The sequence below is a fragment of the Mustela nivalis genome, assembly GCF_964662115.1.
Source record: "Mustela nivalis genome assembly, chromosome: 16".
NCBI classification, from domain to species: Eukaryota; Metazoa; Chordata; class Mammalia; order Carnivora; family Mustelidae; genus Mustela; species Mustela nivalis.
Window position 1 is genome coordinate 48,810,619 of NC_139035.1, and position 20,776 is coordinate 48,831,394.

General features: G+C 40.8%; 1 protein-coding gene across 2 annotated transcripts; it reads left to right on the plus strand.

Annotated features, from left to right (window-relative positions):
• The first annotated feature begins 12,943 nt into the window (after positions 1–12,943).
• GLRX2 (glutaredoxin 2) lies at positions 12,944–19,026 on the plus strand. Of its 2 annotated transcripts, none has more exons than XM_082703954.1 (4): positions 12,944–13,370; positions 15,043–15,106; positions 17,716–17,892; positions 18,748–19,026. In XM_082703954.1, the coding sequence occupies exons 2-4, from the start codon at positions 15,044–15,046 to the stop codon at positions 18,877–18,879; spliced, it is 372 nt and encodes a 123-aa protein (XP_082560080.1). In that variant the 5' UTR covers positions 12,944–13,370; position 15,043; the 3' UTR covers positions 18,880–19,026. The 2 variants fall into 2 exon arrangements, with proteins under 2 accessions (XP_082560080.1, XP_082560079.1); XM_082703953.1 differs by lacking the exon at positions 12,944–13,370 and adding an exon at positions 13,538–13,747.
• Positions 19,027–20,776: the final 1,750 nt, after the last annotated feature.

Genomic DNA, 20,776 nt, shown 5'->3' on the forward strand with positions numbered 1-20,776 from the left:
TTTAGGCTCCAGTTGCCTTCATCCTAAGTCAGACAGACAGCACTGTGAAATTCTTAGTGATCTTGGAACTTTCTCCTTTACCTTTTTTCATTTTTCTTTTCTTTCTCCTCAGTTAGTTGGGCCTGCTACATCCACACCTTCTCAATCAATCCCTTTGTCAGGCTCTTCTGATCTGAATTCTACTACTTCCATGACCATTCATGAGAATTTGATCCCTTGAAAGTTAACAATATCCTTCTTGTGAATCTAAGAATCTGTATGAGTTCCTATTCGCTCACATATGTCCTCTCTTGATACTGACTTTACCCTTTTTTGTTTGTTTTAAAGATCCTGTTTAGTCATTTGAGAGAGAGAATGGAGCGGGGTGGGGCAGAGGGGAAGGGAGAGGGAGAGAGAATCTTTTTTTTTTTTTAAGACTTTATGTATTTGACAGACAGAGATCACAAGTAGGCAGAGAAGCAGAGAGAGAGAGAGGAAGGGAAGCAGGCTCCCTGCTGAGCAGAGAGCCCGATGCGGAACTCGATCCCAGGACCCCAGGAGAGAGAATCTGAAGCAGACTCCCCACTGAGCTCGGAGCTCAAGGGCCTTACCCTGCAATCAGGTAGATCATGGCCAGAGCCAAAACCAATCAGAAGCTCAATCAACAGAGCCAAGCAGGCGTTCCGACGCTGCCCTTTTTTTAGAAAATCTTTTTCTTCCATAAATCTACCTGTATTCTCTTGTGAGGATTCCCAGAAACGAAAAAAGATATATTTCAAAGGAAAACAAAGGAATTTCAAGAATACTGTTGAAACACTGGCTCTTGAAATTAGAACATGGATGTTTTAGTCTGCTCGCTGCCTCCACGTAGTGTGTGATCATTAGTAGGTCAGACAACTTCTCTAAGCCACACTGTTCTTATCTTTTAAGATGAAAGGACTAGGTGCCTGGGTGGTACAGTTAGTTAGTTAGTTAAGCCTCTGACTCTTTGGTTTTGGCTCAGGTCAAGATCTCAAGATCATGGGATTGACCCCTGCATTGGGCTCTGTGCTCCGTGTGGTGTCTGCTTCAGATTCTCTCTTCCTCTCTTTCTGTCCCTCCCGTTCATGCTCCCTCTCTCTTTAAGTACATAAATCTTTAAAAATATTTAAAATGAGGGGCTCCTGGGTGGCTCAGTGGGTTAAAGCCTCTGCCTTCAGCTCAGCTCCTGATCCCAGGGTCCTGGGATAAAGCCCCGCATCTGGCTCTCTGCTCAGCAGGGAGCCTGCTTCTTCCTCTCTCTCTCTGCCTGCCTCTCTGCCTACTTGTGATCTCTGTCAAATAAATAAATAAAATCTTTAAAAAATAACAAAATAAATAAAATTTTAAAATGAAATGACTGAGTGCTGTAAAAATTCCCTGCAGAACGGATTCTAATATGATTCATTGATCCGTATAGTTAGTGATTGGCAAGGTTCAGGAATTTTATAGAGAAAAGGAATATGAGGCTGCTTGAATTTAAACTTTTGGTTTTGGGGAACCATAAAGACATAAGTAATTCTGAACAAACAACTAATAAAGAGTTGAACTGTTGGGTCCGTTATCAAAGGAACGAGACTGAGACAAAGTTACACAAAGCCTTATTCTATGCCAAGCATTAGAAGTCAGACTGACCGGCCAGGGCCGCCTCCGAAGAGAGCGACACCCCTCGGTCTTACAGGCTAGTTTTTATAGGGCACAATCGCAGACATCTGCATATGTGGCTTTGGCTGATTGGATGTCTCCTACCTGTGTGTTTTAGTAACGGTTACCTGGAACCAATACTAGTAAGTGTTGAGGCGTTTATAAACAACAAAATGGCCTTGTTTTAGGTATGTGTTTTAGTAATAGTTACCTGGAATCGATATAAACAAAATAGCCTTGTTTCAGGTGTGTGTTTTAGTAACAGTTACCTGGAACTGATATCAATAACTGTTGAGGCATTTATTAAACAACAAAATGTTTACCTAGGCAACATGGAGTTACTATGGCTAAGTAGACCCAGGCAGGCCCTAGGGGGTTAACATTTTAATGTGGAATCGACCCCAACAGAACAATGTTCTTATCTTTGCTAAAACAGTTGGATATTGTAATAATAGGGTTTTCCAGAGAAACAATATATGTATGTTTTCTTATAAGGAATCAGCTCATGGGATTATGGAGGCTGACAAGTCCAAAATATATACTGCTGATGTCCCAGCTCAAATGCTGTCATGCAGGAAGATCCAGTGTTCCAGTAAGAAAGCCACCAGGCAGGAGAATTCTCTTCCTTTGGGGACAGTCAGTTTTTTGCTCTATTCAGGCCTTCAACTGATTGGACAAGGCCACCCACATTATGGAGAGCAATGTGCTTTACTCAGTCTACCAATATAAATGTTGTTCTCATTCAGAAATACCCTCACAGAAACACCCGAATAATTTTTTAGCAAATATCTGGCATCTCATGCCCTAGTTGACACATAAAGTTAGCCATCACAATTTTTTTTCCAGAATTTAGTTGAGCTATGAAAATGCACACAATGTGTTTCTCCTAGCACAAAGCAATTTGATAATTGTTTCAGGATGCCCCAAGAAATATCAGAGATGTGTTGGAAGTGAGGGTGAGGGAAGATAAGATGATGGTCTCATCTCTATCTGGTTGGTTACTAGTGCAACACAAGAATGAATTTTTCTAAAAAGAATGAAATATCGGATGTCCAACAGGAAGAAGCTGCAAAGCCCAACTCAGTCAGAACTTTCACACCAGCAAGAATATTTAATGACTAGTGTTTGCCAAACAAAGAAAAGAAAGGAGGGGGAAAAAGTAAGGCACATGACAAAACTGGATTTGTTGGTTTGATTGCTCTTTCAATGCAGAGTTTGAATTATACAAACAGAAAAACTACTCATGCTTGTTTTTTAAATCAGCACTTTAAAATAAAGAACAATGGCTAAATTCCAAATCTGATTACATCAAAAGTATTTTAATAGAAAGCATGTGATCTCTTTTGTCTTCTCCACTGCCTAGAGCCTCTTCCTCTTCTTCATTTCCCTTCCACCTCCCCCTTGTCTAGATAATTCTTAACTCTTGTTGAAACCTTGAATTAGGGGCACCTGGGTGGCTCAGTGGTTAAGCCTCTGCCTTCAGCTCAGTCCATGATCCCAGAGTCCTGCGATTGAGCCCCCGCAGAGGGCTCTCTGCTCAGCAGGGAGCCTGCTTCCTCCTCTCTCTGCCCGCCTCTCTGCCTACTTGTGATCTCTGTCAAATGAATAAATATAATATTTTTTTTAAAAAAGAAACCTTGGGACGCCTGGGTGGCTCAGTTGGTTAAGCAGTTGCCTTCGGCTCAGGTCATGATCCCAGCATCCTGGGATCGAGTCCCACATTGGGTTCCTGGCTCCGCAGGGAGCCTGCTTCTCCCTCTGACTCTGCCTGCCACTCTGCCTGTGCTCGCTCTTGCTCTCTCTCTCTCTCTCTCTCTGACAAATAAATAAATAAAATCTTAAAAAAAAAAAAAGAAACCTTGAATTAGAAGGTTTACCTTTTGGTAGACCTTCCCTGTTACTCAAATTCAACCTAGTTTGCCCTCTTATGTGAACTCCTAGATTTTGTGAATGCTAGTACCATTTCTATATTATTTATTGCAGTGCCTGGATAACAGGAGCACATAAAATGTACTGAGTGCAGGAAAAGAAGAGTTTAACTCCCATCATTTAGTGATGAGAGACTGAATATACAAATGGACAATGGCCAGGCTATATATGACAATAGAACTCTGACTCACACCCTCTGCAACACCAAATCCAGGAAGTCAAACTGTAACTGCAGCAAACAGGCAAAACAATCAGGACTTGGTTAATGACTGCCAGCTTCTCAATTTTTGCCCACACTTGTGCCTTAGGATTAACCAGGAAAAGCCAGATATGCTCCCTAATCCCATGTCTTGCTTCCATTTAGCCTGCCTCCAGCTTCCCTATGGCAACAACCTCTAATCAGAGCACACCTGAAGCCTCTTTTTTTTTCCTTAACAAAGCTTCCCACTCCCATGTGGTAAGTGCTGACTCCCTTACTATAGCAAACTGTTAATAAATAGCCTCTGTTTGTTCTCATTTGGATAGTCTTCATTTACTTTTACAGTGGGAAATTATTATCTGAATGCAGAGTGTTTTTCAGTTATAAAAAAATACTGTTTTCATTCTATTCTATTTTTGGGGTTACTTTTAAAGTTATTTATTTTTTAGTAATCTGTCTACCCTGTGTGGGTTCAGACTCATGACCCCAAAAGGAAGAGTCGCATGCTCTTCTGACTGAGCTAGCAAGGAGCCCTTGGGTTACTTTTTAAAAATTAGATTATTTGGGAAAACAAAGAAAAATGGTTTGCGGGGAAACATAGGAAATGCAATGAAATACATAAAGAACCCATACTAAAATTAATTTACTTTATATGAAGGCAAATATGCACAAACATATCAAATATATGTGATGATAAGAATTATAAAAAGAAAGGAAAACATCAAATGAAATGCTTTTGCTATTATCACTAAAGAATTTGTATCTTGAAATTCTATTCATACTAGCAGATTTTAGTTTGAGAATTATGCAGTTGCTTACTTCTGGAGCCCACCTCACAGATGCTTAACATCTTTTCACTTGAGTATAACTTCAGGTTCATAACAAAATCATAATCTCTTTCTAAAGCATCACATTTTATTCCAAGTCTAAATGATAAGAATGACAAAGAGTAATAAGCAATGTGTGCATATGTATTTGAGATATAATTGACAAATAATATTGTATTCATTTTAAGTTGTATAATACAATCATATGATATATGTATATATTGCAACTGTATGTTCTCAACATTTTTTGCAATTTAAAAGGAGATCAGACAGCTACTAATGGCTCTAAAACACTTTGCACATTCTCAAATGGGAATTGTCAGAGGATCTAGTTTAGAGGAGAAAATAAGAGGATTTTCTTTTCTGAAATGCTAGAGTCAAATACTTTCTTTTCTATGACTTGTAAATTAGGAACAGTAGAAATATTAGATTAATTATAATGAGATAACTATCCCATATGAACTATTATCATTAAAATTATATTATTTTTCAATAGACTGCTATGAATTTGTTTTAATGACCACTAAATTAAAATTTTATATTCTGTATTCAAATATAATGAAAGAATTCATGCATTTATCATTTATTTATTGACTATCTACAGCATGCTAGATCCTGTTCTAGCATACCTGGGAATCTGGTGTAATCCAAATAGTTGAGGCCCCTGCCTCATGGAGCTTACCTTCTTTGGGGGAACACCGATAATAAATACAAACAGATATAACATGTCAGGAAATGATAAATGCTCTGAAGGAAAATAAAGCAGTAAGAACTAGAGGGAGTGCAAGATGTGTTAGCTATTTCATGTATTATTATCGGGGAAGACCTCTCTGATAAGCTGCTTCGTTATATTCAAAAAAGAGTTGGAATGGATTGATTTAAATTTGATTTAGGGACGCCTGGGTGGCTCAGTTGGTTAAGCAGCTGCCTTGGGCTCAGGTCATGATCCCAGCGTCCTGGGATCGAGTCCCATATCGGGCTCCTTGCTCCGCAGGGAGCCTGCTTCTCCGTCTGACTCTGCCTTCCACTCTGTCTGCCTGTGCTCGCTCTCGCTCACTCTCTCTGACAAATAAATAAAATCTTTAAAAAAAAAAAAATAAAAATAAAATAATAATAAATTTGATTTATATTTGATTAGATGTCTTCCTAAGTGATTGGACTCTTTTCTCCCATATCATATTGTTGTAGAAACCATTAAACATTACATTAGCTAATTCAGTATGAGTAATAAGATCATCATAATTTTCTTCTCTGAAAACTATCAACCTACTGTTCTGACCAAATATTATTATATTTCCAATGTAATTATCCTGTATTTTGTGACATTTATTAATTTTACTATTTTAAATTTTAAATCATACGAAGTTTTAAATGTACACATTTTTGTTCATTCCTGCAACTGTAGTGAAAACTCAACAGGTTTCTTTTTTTAATTTTTTTTTTTTTAGTAATCTCTACACCAAACATGGGGCTCAAACTCATGACCCCGAGATCAAAAGTTGCATGCTCTTCTGAGCCAGCCAGGAGCCCCCAAAACAACAGTTTCTTAAATAAATTTAGCATTAAACAAAGCAGATTTTCTGCCCTATCTTGCCTTCATTCGCACAGAGAAGGAGACAATAAATACATATATACCCATGTACAAAGCCAGTTAGTGATAAATGTCTCAGAGAAAAATTAAGCAGAGTAAAAGTATTATTTTAGATAAGTTTATCGGGAAAGTCCTCTAAAATTAAGGGGAATTAGATTAGGTTTAAGGGAATTTGATTACATGCACTTCTGTTGCATTGTTCCCTAATACTTTTGTATCAATTCCAAAAAGAGACTTGGTGGGACCCAACTACCACTATAGCTTTTTTCTTTTTTTGAAATACCACTGAAATTTCTCAATCTACAGTCTGAACGAAATAATGTTACTAAATTATGACATGAATTTACTTACTATGTGTCTGTATTAGGTTTTGCAAGACATATCTTTTATTCATCTGCATCAATAGTTAAAACTCTCCATAATATTAGGTAAATTTTTAGACTCAAATATGATTATGATTATATTCACCAGTAAAGCTGAAAACATAGTTCCCCCACTCATTCTCTCTCTTTGAATTTGTAAGAAAAGTAAGAATAAAAACACAACTTCAGCCTCCCTTTGACAAAAAGAAAGTAAGACTGGACAAAGCAATATTGACCTCTCCAAAGAGATCGAAAAGACAAAATTTCAGAATGCGAAGGTTAGGAAACATCTATCGCAAAATGCTATTTGTTCAACACCAGATGGCACTCTGAGTTAGTCATAAATTTGTCTAGTGCAAGGCTTACAGACCTTACAGACCCGAGATCTTTAAAAAAGTAATTTGCTCACACTTCAAAAGAAAACATATGTGCTGGTCTTATTATTCCAAGTCTATTGACCCAAAGACTTAAGAACATACATTTTATGGATATAGGAACGATATAGAAGGAAGGAAATAGGGGTGCCTGGGTCAGTGGGTTAAGCCTCTGCCTTCGGCCCAGGTCATGATCTCAGGGTCCTGGGATCAAGCCCCAAGGATGGAGCCCCACATAGGTCTCTCTGCTCAGCGGGGAGCCTGCTTCTTCCTCTCTCTGCCCGCTGCTCTTCCTGCTTGTGATCTCTCTTCCTCCGTCAAGTAAATAAATAAAAATCTTAAAAAAAAAAAAAAAAAAAAAGGAAGGAAATATGCTTGGTAAAAAATAAAAAACTTGTTAGATAAATATTTTCGTTAGAATATACTGGATTCTATTTCTTCAGTGAATTGAGCTAGTAAATTTACCACATTTTTAAACAGAACTTCCCCTAATCTATGATATATCTTTCATTTCCTTCGTAAATACATATAGAACATTCTTAGTTCAGGAATATCCTGCTCCCAATTCTTCCGTATAGATATATAATACTATCTAGTTTTCCTTCCCCTGTTCACTGGGCTTGGAGCATTTAAGTATATTTCAATTTGACACTTAAAAATTCTGAAGAAACCCTTAGATAATCCTTTCCATTCCTACTATTTTGACAGATATTCTACCCACCAAAGTATTTTTTATTCCTTTCATTCTTGAATTAGGAACCTGAACTATATGCCTTCTGAGTATAAGAACTTGAAGTAATATCGGATACCTCCAGTTGTTACTACTACCTTTGTTTCTATAAAAAGACCAGATAGGTCCTTGTAGTATAATAAAAATGTATATTTGGGTTTTAATTTTTTAAAATTTTTAAGGTTGTTTTTGTTGTTAAGATTTAATTTTTAAGTAATCTCTACCCCCAGTGTGGAGCTTGAACTCACAACCCCCAGATCCAGAGCTGCACCCTCCATGAACTGAGCCAACCAGGCACCACTATACTTGGTTTTTCTGTCCGTGGCTCCTAAAACCTTTGGAATTTCCTTAAGGATTGAGGAGTCTTATTATTCATAGCAAGTCTCTTTCCCTTGTACCTGTGTTTATGGTGATTAAGTGATTCTTGATGTCCCTTAGTTTTAAGAGAGGAGCTGGCTATTCTTAAGGAACTTCCAATTCTCCCCACATCCTCTACCCTTTACCCTTCAGGGGAGGGGAAGGTACTGGTGATTGAGTTCATGCACGAAGGGCAAATGATTTCATCAGTCTTCCCTAGCAATGACACTTTGATGAAAACTCCTGAGTGACAAAGTTTGGGGGAAGCTTCTGGGTTGGTAAAAATTGATTTCCTGGGAGGGTGGTGCACCTGAGGAGAGTATGAAAGTTCTGCACCTGCCCTTGTTCAACCTTGCCCCATGTATCTCTCGAATTTGCCTGTTTCTGAGTTGTATCCTTCATAACAAAGCTGTGATTATAAGTATAGTATTTTCCCAAGTTTAAGGAGTTTTTCTTGCAAATTACTGAACCTGAGGGAAGGTCATGATACACCCCAATTTGTAGTTGACCAGGCAGAAATGCAGGTAGTTAGGACATCCCATTTGTGGCTGGTTTGAAGTAGAGGCAGTCTTGTAGGTCTGAGTCCTTGACCTATGGGGTCTATATTTGGTATAGTATAGTAGTTTGTGTTAGAATGGAATTGAACTGTAGAACACGCAGTTGATATGAGAGCATTGGAAAATTGGCTGTTGTTTGGAAAAGAAAACAGCCTTTCTTACATCTTCCTATGATATCATGTGTTTTAATTTTTGTACCTTTGTACTTGTTGAATGAAAAACTTTATAGTGATAAAAGGCTTATAATAAATTACAGTAATTATATTTTAAAGATTTATTTATTTATTTATTTATTTTAGGTGGGAGGGGCAGACTCCCCCATGAGCATGGAGCCCAGTTCGGGACTGGATACCACAATTCATGAGATCATGACCTGAGCAGAAACCAAGAATCAGATGCCCAATTGACTGAGCCACCCAGGTGTCCCTTCAGTAATGGTTTTAAACTAATGTGATTTTAATTATAGCTGCAGTGTATTTGGGAAACAGACAAAAAGGAGAGACATTGTTTAGTCTAAAACAATGCATGGGCACACATAAATTTTTTTTTTTTATCTTTTCAGATGGGGATATTGAACAGTGATGTCAAACTAAAAATATGACACATCTTTTTTTTTTTTTTTTAAGATTATTTATTTAGGAGCACCTGGGTGGCTCAGTGGGTTAAAGCCTCTGCCTTCAGCTCAGGTCATGATCCCAGGGTCCTGGGATCGAGCCCCACATCGGGCTCTCTGCTTAGCAGGGAGCCTGCTTCCTCCTCTCTCTCTCTGCCTGCCTCTCTGCCTACTTGTGATCTGTCAAATAAATAAATAAAAGAAAATTAAAAAAGATTATTTATTTATTTATTTGACAGAAAGAGACGGGACACAAGCAGGGGGAGTGGGAGAGGGAGAAGCAAGCTTCCTGCTAAACAGGGAGCCTGATGTGGGACTTGATCCCAGGGCCCTGGGATCATGACCTGAGCTGAAGGCAGACACTTAACAAATGAGCTACCCAGGGTCCCCAAAATATGACACATCTTTATGAACCATGGATTTTACACCATGTTCAAAAAATTGGAGAAAAGATGGGGTTTTATCTCTTATAGGCAGGGACCTAGTCTGTATCCTATACCCGACCAATGACTGACATAGTAAAGGATGAATGAAATAATACGTTAAAACAAAAAGAGAAAATGACTATAACACAGCATTCACAGAATTTAACAAAATACCCAAGACTTTAATGAATATCAGGATTTCTCCAGGCTGTTTTAAGTATTGTCATTGCAATAGGCTAAAACATGGTCCTTACCCCAAAATATAGAGGTCAAATCCCTGGAACTTGTGAATGTTACCTTGTTTGGAAAACTGACTCTTTGCAGATACAATTTAGTGAAGGACCTTGAGATGAGAGCATCCTGGATTATTCAGATGTGGACTAAATCTCATCCTCAGAGACAGAGAAGGCAAAGGGAAGATACGGGCAGAGAGTGAAGTGATGTGGCCATAAGTCAAAGAAGCCAGGGCGCACCTGGGGCCACCAGAAGGTGGAAGAGGAAGAAAATGAATTCTCCTGTATAGTAGCCTCTAGAAGGAACACGACCCTGCCAGATTTTGGATTTCTAGTTTCCAGAACTGTAAGAAAATAAATTTCTGGTTTTTCAAATCTGTGATAATTTGTTACAGCAGCCTTAGGATACAAAGATAATAGCTGACCCCTGAGGGCTCAAAGTCATGCTCTTTTTAGAAAAGTTTCTTTGGAAGGAGAATTTATAAAGGTTCCCAGGTGGCTAAGGTCCACAGGTTGGACACAGTATAGAGAACCTCCCATAAGTGCCCTTTCAAGTGAAAAGATTTAATTTATTAATCTTAGCAGTGTTTAAAAAACACAGACACAGGGCGCCTGGGTGGCTCAGTGGGTTAAGCTGCTGCCTTCGGCCTGGGTCATGATCTTGGGGTCCTGGGATCGAGTCCCGCATCGGGCTCTCCGCTCAGCAGGGAGCCTGCTTCCTTCTCTCTCTCTCTGCCTGCCTCTCTGCCTACTTGTGATCTCTCTCTGTCAAATAAATAAAATACACACACACACACACACACACAAACACAAAAAAACCCACAGGTCCAAAATGGAGTCAGTTGTGCTAAGCTGTTGTCACCAAACTGAGAATAGTTAATACCTAACCTAATTGCAGTTTTAGCCTTTCCCAGGAATATATTAATAGGTTAGTTAGGAATTTCCCACTTATTTATTTATTTAAAGATATTTATTTATTTATTTGACAGAGAGCACAAGCAGAGGCAGCAGCATGCAGAGGGAGAGGGGGGAAAAGCAGGATTCCCATTGAGCAGGGAGCCCAACCTGGGACTGGATTCCAGGACCCTGGGATCATGGCCTGAGCTGAAGGCAGCCGCTTAACTGACTGAGCCACTTAGGTATTCCACTGGTTGGAAGTTTCCTGGTGAGAACCAGTGAGGTTATCTGCTTGATAGACCTGTTCTTCCCCAAGGATAGGTGATAATGCCTGAAATATTCCTTTCGTTTCGTATGACTTCCTGTCCTACCTCCTAGCTGCCTTTTAAAGTCTTCCCTTTTGTATAGCATCTTAGAGCTCCTTTCTGTTTGCTATATGAGATGCTGCCCAATTTATGAATCATGAATAAAGCCAGTTAATTTCAAATTTACTCAGCTGAATTTTGTTTTAACAGTAGCCTTCAACCCTAGGCAGGAGATAAACCTGTTCTGAGGTTTAAAAAAAAAAAAGGTATGAGCTTTACTTGACAATTTAAGCAATAAAAAACAAGTTGAAGGAATATCTAAAGATATGTTAATTCTTCTTTTTTTTTTTTAAATAAATATTTTATGCATTTGGGGCCCCTGGGTGGCTCAGTCATTAAGGGTCCACCTTTGGTTCAGGTCATGATCCCAGGGTCTTGGGATCAAGCCCCGCATCAGGCCCCCTGCTTAGCAGAAGCCTGCTTCTCCCTCTCCTACTCCTCCTGCTTGTGTTCCCTCTCTCACTGTGTCTCTATCTGTCAAATAAATACACACAATCTTTAAAAAAAGAGATTTTATATACTTATTTGACAGAGAGAGAGAGCACAAGCAGGGGGAGCAGCAGGCAGAGAGAGAAGGAAAAGAAACAGGCTCCCCACTGAGCAGAGAGTCTAACTTGTGGCTTCACCCCAGGACTCTGGGACCATGATCTGGCCGAAGCCAGAGGCCCAACTGTCTGAGTCAGTCACCCAGGCGCCCAAGATATGTCAATTCTTTTCATTGTTCAGTCATGAAAAAAAAGTATAGAACTCATAAGACTGTATTTAATTATTTATTCTTTATCTACCTATACTGGCTATCCCCCCTTGTGTTCACACCATACATTTAAGCAAACAGCCAGCAGCATACTTGTAAAAGCACTATCATAGACCTCACGATCATGACCAAGAATCATCAGTTCTGTAGCTACCCAATCAATGAAGCACAAAGAAATGGAAGGTTATAAATACATTATGCTTAATCCAGACACAACACTTTTGTTTAAAGTATTTTCATTTGGGAATCCCTTTTTCAAAATCTGTCCAGTGAATTCTGTACTTAACATAGGCTGTACTATATGGAAATTAAATTGTGACATGACTGTTTCACTTCATAGTGGCTTCTATTTTGTAAGACAGTTTACAACAATAAGGTAAAATTTTACTTCAAAACAAAAATAGGGGCGCCTGGGTGGCTCAGAGGGTTAAGCCTTTGCCTTCGGGTCAGGTCATGATCCCAGGGTGCTGGGGTCGAGTCTTGCATTGGGCTCTCTGCTCAGCAGTAAGTCGGCTTCTCCCTCTCTGCCTGCCTTTCTGTCTACTTGTGATCTCTGTCAGATAAATAAATAAATAAAATCTTAAAAAAGAAACACCACAGTAAATTTCCTAAATAGCTATCTTTGAATCAGAGCAAAACTAAACCCCATAACACCTTAGATTACATATCTTAAATTTTTAATTTTGGATTTATGAAGTGTGACTTCACACCTTTTGGGGTATTTGTTTTTGTAACTAATTTTCATCCTTTTATGAAGTAATGAAACCACTCACTTGAAAAAAGGGGGAAAAACCCCGTCAGAAACAAGACGTTCTAATTTTGTAACCTGGTAACGCGAATCTTAAACTTAGCTGGTTGAATATGAAGGATCAAAAAAAGGTCTGGATTGTTCTAATAATTGTTTAGAATTTAAAAAATACCATATTTGTCCTCTGACCTTAACAAATAGATTTCAATGTCTTCAGTAAATAAATAAAGACCCCTCCCTTCTCATATAGTGACGCCCAAAGGCCTGTCATTACGACGAGTGGCACAATGTTGTCCTTAGCACTCAGCAATTTTCCCAGCCATGACAAAACACCTCCGGGCCGGTTCAAGTTTTATTTCCTAATTTCATTTTCATTTATAAACACAAATTTTGTTTTCTTTGGAAGGAACGTTCTGCGTTGGATTACTTTTTTTCTTTTCATTCTGGATGTAAACTCTAACAATCCCACGGTTTATACGGGCTGTGGATCAGCAGCCGCATTTTAAGATGACACAGTTAGGCTCTTAGATCACCGGCCGAGACACCTGTCTGACCGGAAGTTGTGATGACGCTGCTACCTTCCTGTAAACATCCCAGGCATTTCGAGTCTTTCTTTCGGACAGTCATTTTTTTTTTTTTTTTCCTCCGTTTCGCCGGAATGTCGGCCACAGTCCCCACGCGTCGTTTCCACGGGCCCCTGGGCCTTGATGAGCGTCCCTAACCCCTAAAGACAGGAGCGGGGCTGGGCCGAGCCCTGGAAGCCAGCAGGCGAGGCGTCCGCGTAGGCCGGGGCGGCAGGTTCACCCCTCGCGGGCCGCGGGCCCCCCGCACCCCTGCTCTGCGCGCTCCGGCCGCCCGCGTCGGGAGGACTCACGCGTTCGCGCCGGGGAGCCCGGCTGCGGCTCGGGCAGCCCGGCGGGGCGGGGAGGGGCGGGACCGGCCGCGCAGGGGCCGGGCGTGCGGAGGCCGAGCCGGCCGGCGGGGGCGGGCTTTCTCCGGCGGCGGTCGCACCCTGTCGGCTCGCGGCGTCCGGGCGCTCGGACCATGTCTTGGCGCCGCGCTGCGCTGCGGGGGACGAGGCTGGTTCGGAGCGGGAGCGGCTCGGCGGGCCGGCTCGGCGGGGTAGTGGGAGCTGCGGCCTCTGGGTACGGGGCGCGGCGGGCAGGGCACGGGGGGTTCGGCGTGGCGCGGAGGCTTCGCAGGGTTCAGGCGCCTCTTTCCCCGGCGCGGGGTGGGGCCCTCGGAGGGCGGCGGGAGCCCGGGGAGGGTGGGCGGTGAATGATGCCCTAAGCCGTAGTGCCTTCTTACGGATCGTGTGACTCGACCATCGAAAACACCCGAGTTGTGGTCTTGGTGGAGCTTGGAACCTCCCCTCCCCCTCCCCGTCTAATAAATTGGGATTTCAGATAAACAGCGATTAATTTTTACTCTTAGTTTATCCGAAATATTGCGCGGATTATATTTAGACTCGGAAGTTACTCGCTTTTTTACATAAAGTTCTAATGTAATCGATCGTTCTGCATTTTTATTTGCTAAACCTGGCAACCCTCCTGCTGGAAGTGAAGGGGGAGCTTCCTACTAAAGGGCCCAGTCTTTGAGGATGGGGACTGTGACTTAACTCATGTAGATGTCGCCTCTGGCTAGACCGAGGATTGCTTTCCCTGTGCTTCCCGGCCTCCAGTACCAGGCCTGCGGTGGAGGACCCCCGGCCTGGGCTGATGGCTGTGCGGCCCTTGGACCCGAGCCGCTGCTCCATGGTGGTTCTGACAGTTCCAGTGTCTTTGCCTGCCGCTGCGCATCCACCCCTCTGTGTTGGAATCTCTTCCTTCCTGCTTGGTTTGGTAACTCGGATCAGTTCTGCCAGACTGTAGGAACTGTTGATTACCTTTCTATTAGCTGGTGACCCAGTCCATGAAGGGGCTGACTACGTGGTGTTAACTCTTTGACTGACTGTCCTTGAGCCCCAGATGTCTTTTTCCAATGATGTTTCGCCTACTTAGCATATAGCAGGCGCTCCATGAATGTGGCATGGCTAATGGGTGCATCAGTGTTGAAGTGAAACGGTTCTTGCGCGTTTCTGTGTTGACGTCTCTTTCCTTACTAGGTAGTAACTTTTGCCAAGCTCAGCCAGAATTGAGGGAGAAAGGTGCTTTCCAGAAACTTTTATTTGGGAGGGTAGGGGGTGATATTTCAGATCCACCTCTGGACCCCTGAGATCATGACCTGAGCTGAAGGCAGAGGCTTAGCCCACTGAGCCACCCAGGCGCCCCTAAACTGGTCTTGTTGTACTAGTGATAAGTAAAACTCTTTTTTTCTGTTTTATAGATTTGGGTATATATTTGCATATCAGGTTTTCATTAAATGGATCTCATTTGCTATATTATCATTAATGATTATCTTTAATGTTTAAAGCTGCACTGCCTTTTAAAATTCTTTTTAGGATGGGGAACAGCACATCATCATCTTTGGGGAACTCAGCAACTGCTCCTGTGAATCAGATTCAAGTGAGTGATGTGGGAGACATAGGAAAAAACTTTCCTCTGTAGAAAAAGAATTGTGTTTTACACATTTAACATGCATATTCAGTATCCAACCTGACATAGTTTGGCAAATGAATTACTAAATGTATACTTTAAAGTGTGCTATCAAAATAATCCATGTGACAGAAAATTTCTAGATCATATTGGTAGCCAAAATTTATGAGGTTTATTATTAATGGAGTCTTTACTCCCTCTAAGTGGGGTCTGTGAGGTTAGCTTCTCCTTTCCCTCAGACCTACCTCCGTCTCCTGTTGATACCAGTCAGGCTGCCCTTCGCCAGGGATACTGTTTGATTTTGGCCTGGGAAGCTGCTTCACAGCTTTCTCCCCCAACACAGAACTGAGCGTACTGTAGTTACTTTATAAATGATCCTCTTAGCGACACCATTTGCTGCTGTGTACTGTTTTCCTCTCTTTTACTGCAAAACGCAGTTAATTCTGCCTCAGAAAACCTTCTATGTATTTCTTCTCTCGAGGTCTAGAAGACACACTTATGTTTTTCTTTCTTTGTTCCTCATCACCAGCCACGACAACATAGATAACATATCTGCCTTTAATTTATTTGGCTAAAAAAGTATTCACTCACAGCTGATGAATGTAACAGCAATGCTAGAAACCTGTTGTGAGGGTTCCTTCTTAAAGTGAGAATACAAAATGATGAAAATTCAGCTAAGTTGAGCCTGAGGGAGATGAGAAGGGTTGTTTGAGACACTCTGGCTTGATATCTTGTTTCAACTCACTTTGGAATCTCTTCATTGGTGGGTTTTTTTTTTTTTTTTTTAAGATTCTATTTATTTATTTGACAGAGATCACAAGTAGGCAGAGAGAGAGGAAGGGAAGCAGGCTCCTTGCTGAGCAGAGAGCCTGATGAGGGGCTCGATCTGAGAACCCTGGGATCATGACCTGAGCTGAAGGCAGAGGCTTTAACCCACTGAGCCACCCAGGCGCCCCTTCATCGGTGTTTTTTTTTTTTTTTTTTTTTTTTTTTTTTAAGATTTATTTATTTATTTTACAGAGAGCGATCACAAGTAGAGAGGCAGGCAGAGAGAGAGAGGGAAGCAGGCTCCCTGCTGAGCAGAGAGCCCGATGAGGGGCTCCATTCCAGGACCCTGAGATCATGACCTGAGCCGAAGGCAGCGGTTTAACCCACTGAGCCACCCAGGCACCCCAATCGGTGTTTTTACTGCATGTCAGCACCCTGGATGCTCATCTCTCTATACACGATGGTCTTAATGTGCCTATAATCTGACACCCAAGGATGGATGTAACTTTATTTTATTATTTTTTTTTAATTTAAAAATTTTATTTATTTTTTTGACAGAGAGAGATCACAAGTAGGCAGAGAGGCAGGCAGAGAGAGACGAAGGGAAGCAGGCTCCCTGCTGAGCAGAGAGCCCGATGCAGGGCTTGATCCCAGGATCCTGAGATCATGACCTGAGCGGAAGACAGAGGCTTTACCCTACTGAGCCACCCCTGGATGTAACTTTAGAACTACTTTGCCTTGGTACTCTACTTTCTGATTTTTGGCTTTCATCTTGAAGGTGTTGCTTATGACCCACATAAGAACAACATAGATGCCTGGGTGCTAGACTTATCTATTCAGAATTCCTTGAAGGACCTGGACATTCATGTATTTAGAAACAAAAAAGAAAACAAACTTCACAGGCAATGCAGATGCGTAGGAAAATTTCATGGTCTTTGTGATAAAGGCCTGGAGAGTAGTTTCCAAACCAGGCTGACTGGGAAGTTAAAAAAAAAAAAGAAAAGCTTTTGACTTCTGCCTGAAACCCTTTGAATCAGCATTTCTGGTAGTAGCTTTTCCAGGAACAAGAATATAAGAATGCCTTATCAATACTGTAATGATAATGATGGTTTTTTTTTAAAACTATAAAGATATAAAGGAAGGAGTGAAAGTTGAGGGGGTAAATTGTTTTTATATCTGGATCAGTGAAACCTTTACATTTTAAATGGAACTCGTATATCAGTCCTCACCATTAAAAGTAAAGGAAGGTAAGGAGTTAGCTCCTGAACACCTGCTGAGTATTTAAGAGGCAATGTAACAGAGTTAAGTGCCTGGTCTGTAGAATCAGACTTGCCTGGGCTCAAATCTCAAGCTTTCCAGGTCTCATTAGGTGAGGACTATGACTACTAAGTCATTTCCCTTCTTCACTTTCCCCATCTGTGCCTCACTTTCCCCATCTGTAAAGTAGATATAATAATAGGACCTGTCTCAGGATTATAGTGAGGTTTACATGAGCTGGTGAAGATTAGATGTTAAGAATTGTGTCTGGCATACAGAGATGTTTGCTGTATGTGAATTGGCTATGTATTGTTATCACTCCATGCTAACTTTGCCTCTGTTGTAACCCATTTTTCCCCCTAAAAACATCCCTTTTAAATAAATAATAAATAAATAATATTCTCAATCTGCAAATGAGAAAATAGATGATGGAGACTTAATTTGAACACTGAATCATGAGTCTCCAAATCCATCCCCTTTCCTCTATAATGGTTTCTTCCCAGAAGGTAACGTCTAGAATTAAAACATTTTTTTGTTTGTTTGTTTGACTTCAGGAAACAATTTCTGATAACTGTGTGGTGATTTTCTCAAAAACATCTTGTTCTTACTGTACAATGGCAAAAAAACTTTTCCATGACATGAATGTTAAGTATAAAGTGGTGGAATTGGACATGCTTGAATATGGAAGTCAATTTCAAGATGCTCTCTACAAAATGACCGGTGAAAGAACTGTGAGTGTATCCTCTGTTGTGTTTTTCCTCCAAATAAATGGTACCTGGGTCACCTACAGCCTAGGCCCTTGTGTTATATAAAGTGAGCCAAGCATTCTCTGTCTCATCCTCTGAGAATCTTTTTTGGATAAAGAAATGGCAGATCTGGGAATAAGATTCAGAGACTGAGAAACAGCAGAATTCATTATTTTATCTTTATTCTTGCCATATTTGTGTGTGTGTGTGTGTGTGTGTGTGTGTGTATGTTTTGACTAGGAGGGTGGGGTTGTCGTGAGTGCTGTGAAACTTGAAGATCCTCCTTGAGCTTTTCTCAAGATGAAATCCTTTCTCCCCTTACTTAAACAGTACGGACCATGGGTCAGTCTTCAGCTGCTGTGCTAATAAGAGTGCTTTAGTTCTTCATGTTTTTGGATTTCTGAAATTTGTCCAACCATATGCATTTTTTCAGTGAAATGCATTGTCGGGAAAATACATAATATTGCCATTTTCCTTCTTGTTTGTATATGTGTGGAAGGTGTTTATAAACAATAATTACAGATTGTTATTTTACCTTTTATGTGCCATAGCAGTTAGAAGGAAAGGCTTGAGTGTCAGATTGCCCTGGATTTAAATCCTAGCTCTGTCATTTGCTATCGTTGTGATTTGGTGCAAGTTCCTGTGCCTCATTTCCCTCCAAAATAAGGCTAAAATTAGTACCTACCTCAAGGGTTGTAAAGATTTAAGTACTTTGTGAAAGAGCTTAGTCTACTGCCTGGCCCATAAAAGTACCCAGAGTATGAGCATCCATTATTATTATGTGAAAGGTCTTATACTTCTGACAGTAGAGTGACACCTGATCTTTTGTTTATCCTACAGGTACCAAGAATATTTATCAATGGAACTTTTATTGGCGGTGCAACTGACACTCACAGGCTTCACAAAGAAGGGAAATTGCTTCCACTAGTTCATCAGTGTTATTTAAAAAAAAGTAAGAGGAAAGAATTTTAGTTTTGTAGGCGCTCATAATGTTGCTAATAAAATGTTGCTAGTAAAGTGATAATGCCTGATAATGCCTTTTAAATGTTTGAGGATGTTTTAAATTTGTAAATTGTCTTCCCGAAAAAGTTGTAAAACAATAAATTGCTGTGGAATCTCTTCTTCCTACTTGCCAATTCTTGAGCAAAGGGGATAGTATTTAAAACTACAGGGGTGAAATTGTGTCAAAAGATAATGAAAGGGGCACCTGGGTGGCTCAGTCATTAAGGGTCTACCTTCAGCTCAGGTCATGATCCCAGGGTCCTGGGATTGAGCCCCACATCAGGCTCCCTGCTCAGTGGGGGGACCTGCTTCTCCCTTTTCCTCTGCTGCTCCCACTTGTGCTCTCTCACTTGTTCTGTCAAATAAATAAAATCTCTAAAAAAATAGAATAAAAAAATTTTGGATACTTGATTAATCCAATCCCTATATCAAACTTATCAACAAGAATCTTATTTATTTTTTAATTTAATTTAAATTTTTTAGAAGAGTTTATGTATTTATTTGGCAGAGAGAGGATGGTGAGAGAGGGAATACAAGCAGGGGGAGTGGGAGAGGGAGAAGCAGGCTTCCCGCTGAGTAGGGAGCCTGATGTGGGGGCTCCATTGGCCTTAGGCAAAGGCAGATGCTTAATGGGCTGAGCCCACCAGGTGCCTGTCAACAAGACTTTTTAAAGTGCACTTCCTGGGAAGTATTTTCCTAGCTGATCCCACAGAGTCAATAGAGCAGATTGCAAATTCTGGGAAGAGAAAAAACTTGCTCAGAAGTGGGAGGACAGCGCATTTTGGGTGAAGTGCTTCTGCTTTCTGATCAAGATGGACCAAGGAATCTGGGACAGTTCTGCGGGAGACATCTGGTGGCTTTTCTGGCCATATGCCATCAATGATGCTTCATACATGGATTTATTAAACTGCCATTAGGAGACCTTGGGAAAGCAAGATTTTGAGTTATTTCATTCTCGTGTGGTAAATTAGAACACTGGAATGGAACAGAGAATACCATGTCCTTTAGTCCTTTATTTTGCATTGTGCCAATGAGAAATTTTACATGCTCGCTATGTTATCTTCACCTTCAAGAACTCTTATAATAAACAACTAATCTGAGTTCTGTGAGCCATTCTAGCAAATGATTCGATCCAGGGTCCTTGGAACCCTTAATCTAGAGCTGGTCAGTCAGGATAACAGGTGACAACCTGGATTTCAGATTCGTGCCTGAAGCAGTGTTTGAGGGGCAGTCCTGTAGGACTGAGCAGCTGCCCTGACATGCCCATTCCAGATAACCAATACTTAGTTTTAACTGAAAGGAGCTAGTTACAAAACCTAGGGTTATAGGGGAGGGATTCAGATAGCGACTACAACAAAACACTAAATCCTCAGTGAAAGAAATTCATTCCTAGTACTTAAACAGTGATTAATACCTATTAGATCAAGACAGAGAAGTGTTCAAAACACAAATCACATTTTCTGGGTATGGCCAGTAGGCAGGTGAATCTCTTCGAACAATAAATTCCTTTTTATATAATATGGATAAAACCAATTTCCTTAGTATTTATTTTGGGAAATGGAAATAATGCAAATCACATCACACAGTGCTTAGTATAAATACACTTTTCAATATGTAATGGTTATTATAGTCACAGTGGCTCAGAAATATGATTATCTTGTGGACCCATCAGGATTTTCCAATGTCCTAGTTAAGATTTTAGGGAGGGGTATTTCCATTTCTTCTCTTTTCCCATGTCTTAGCTTGGGCTGGTATAGCAAGTTTAGACAAGAAATATTTCTCAAATTTCTGGAGGCTGGGAAGGCCAGTATCAGGGAGCCCGCTAATTTGATTTTGGTGTAGGCGTGCTTTTTGGTTTGCAGATGGT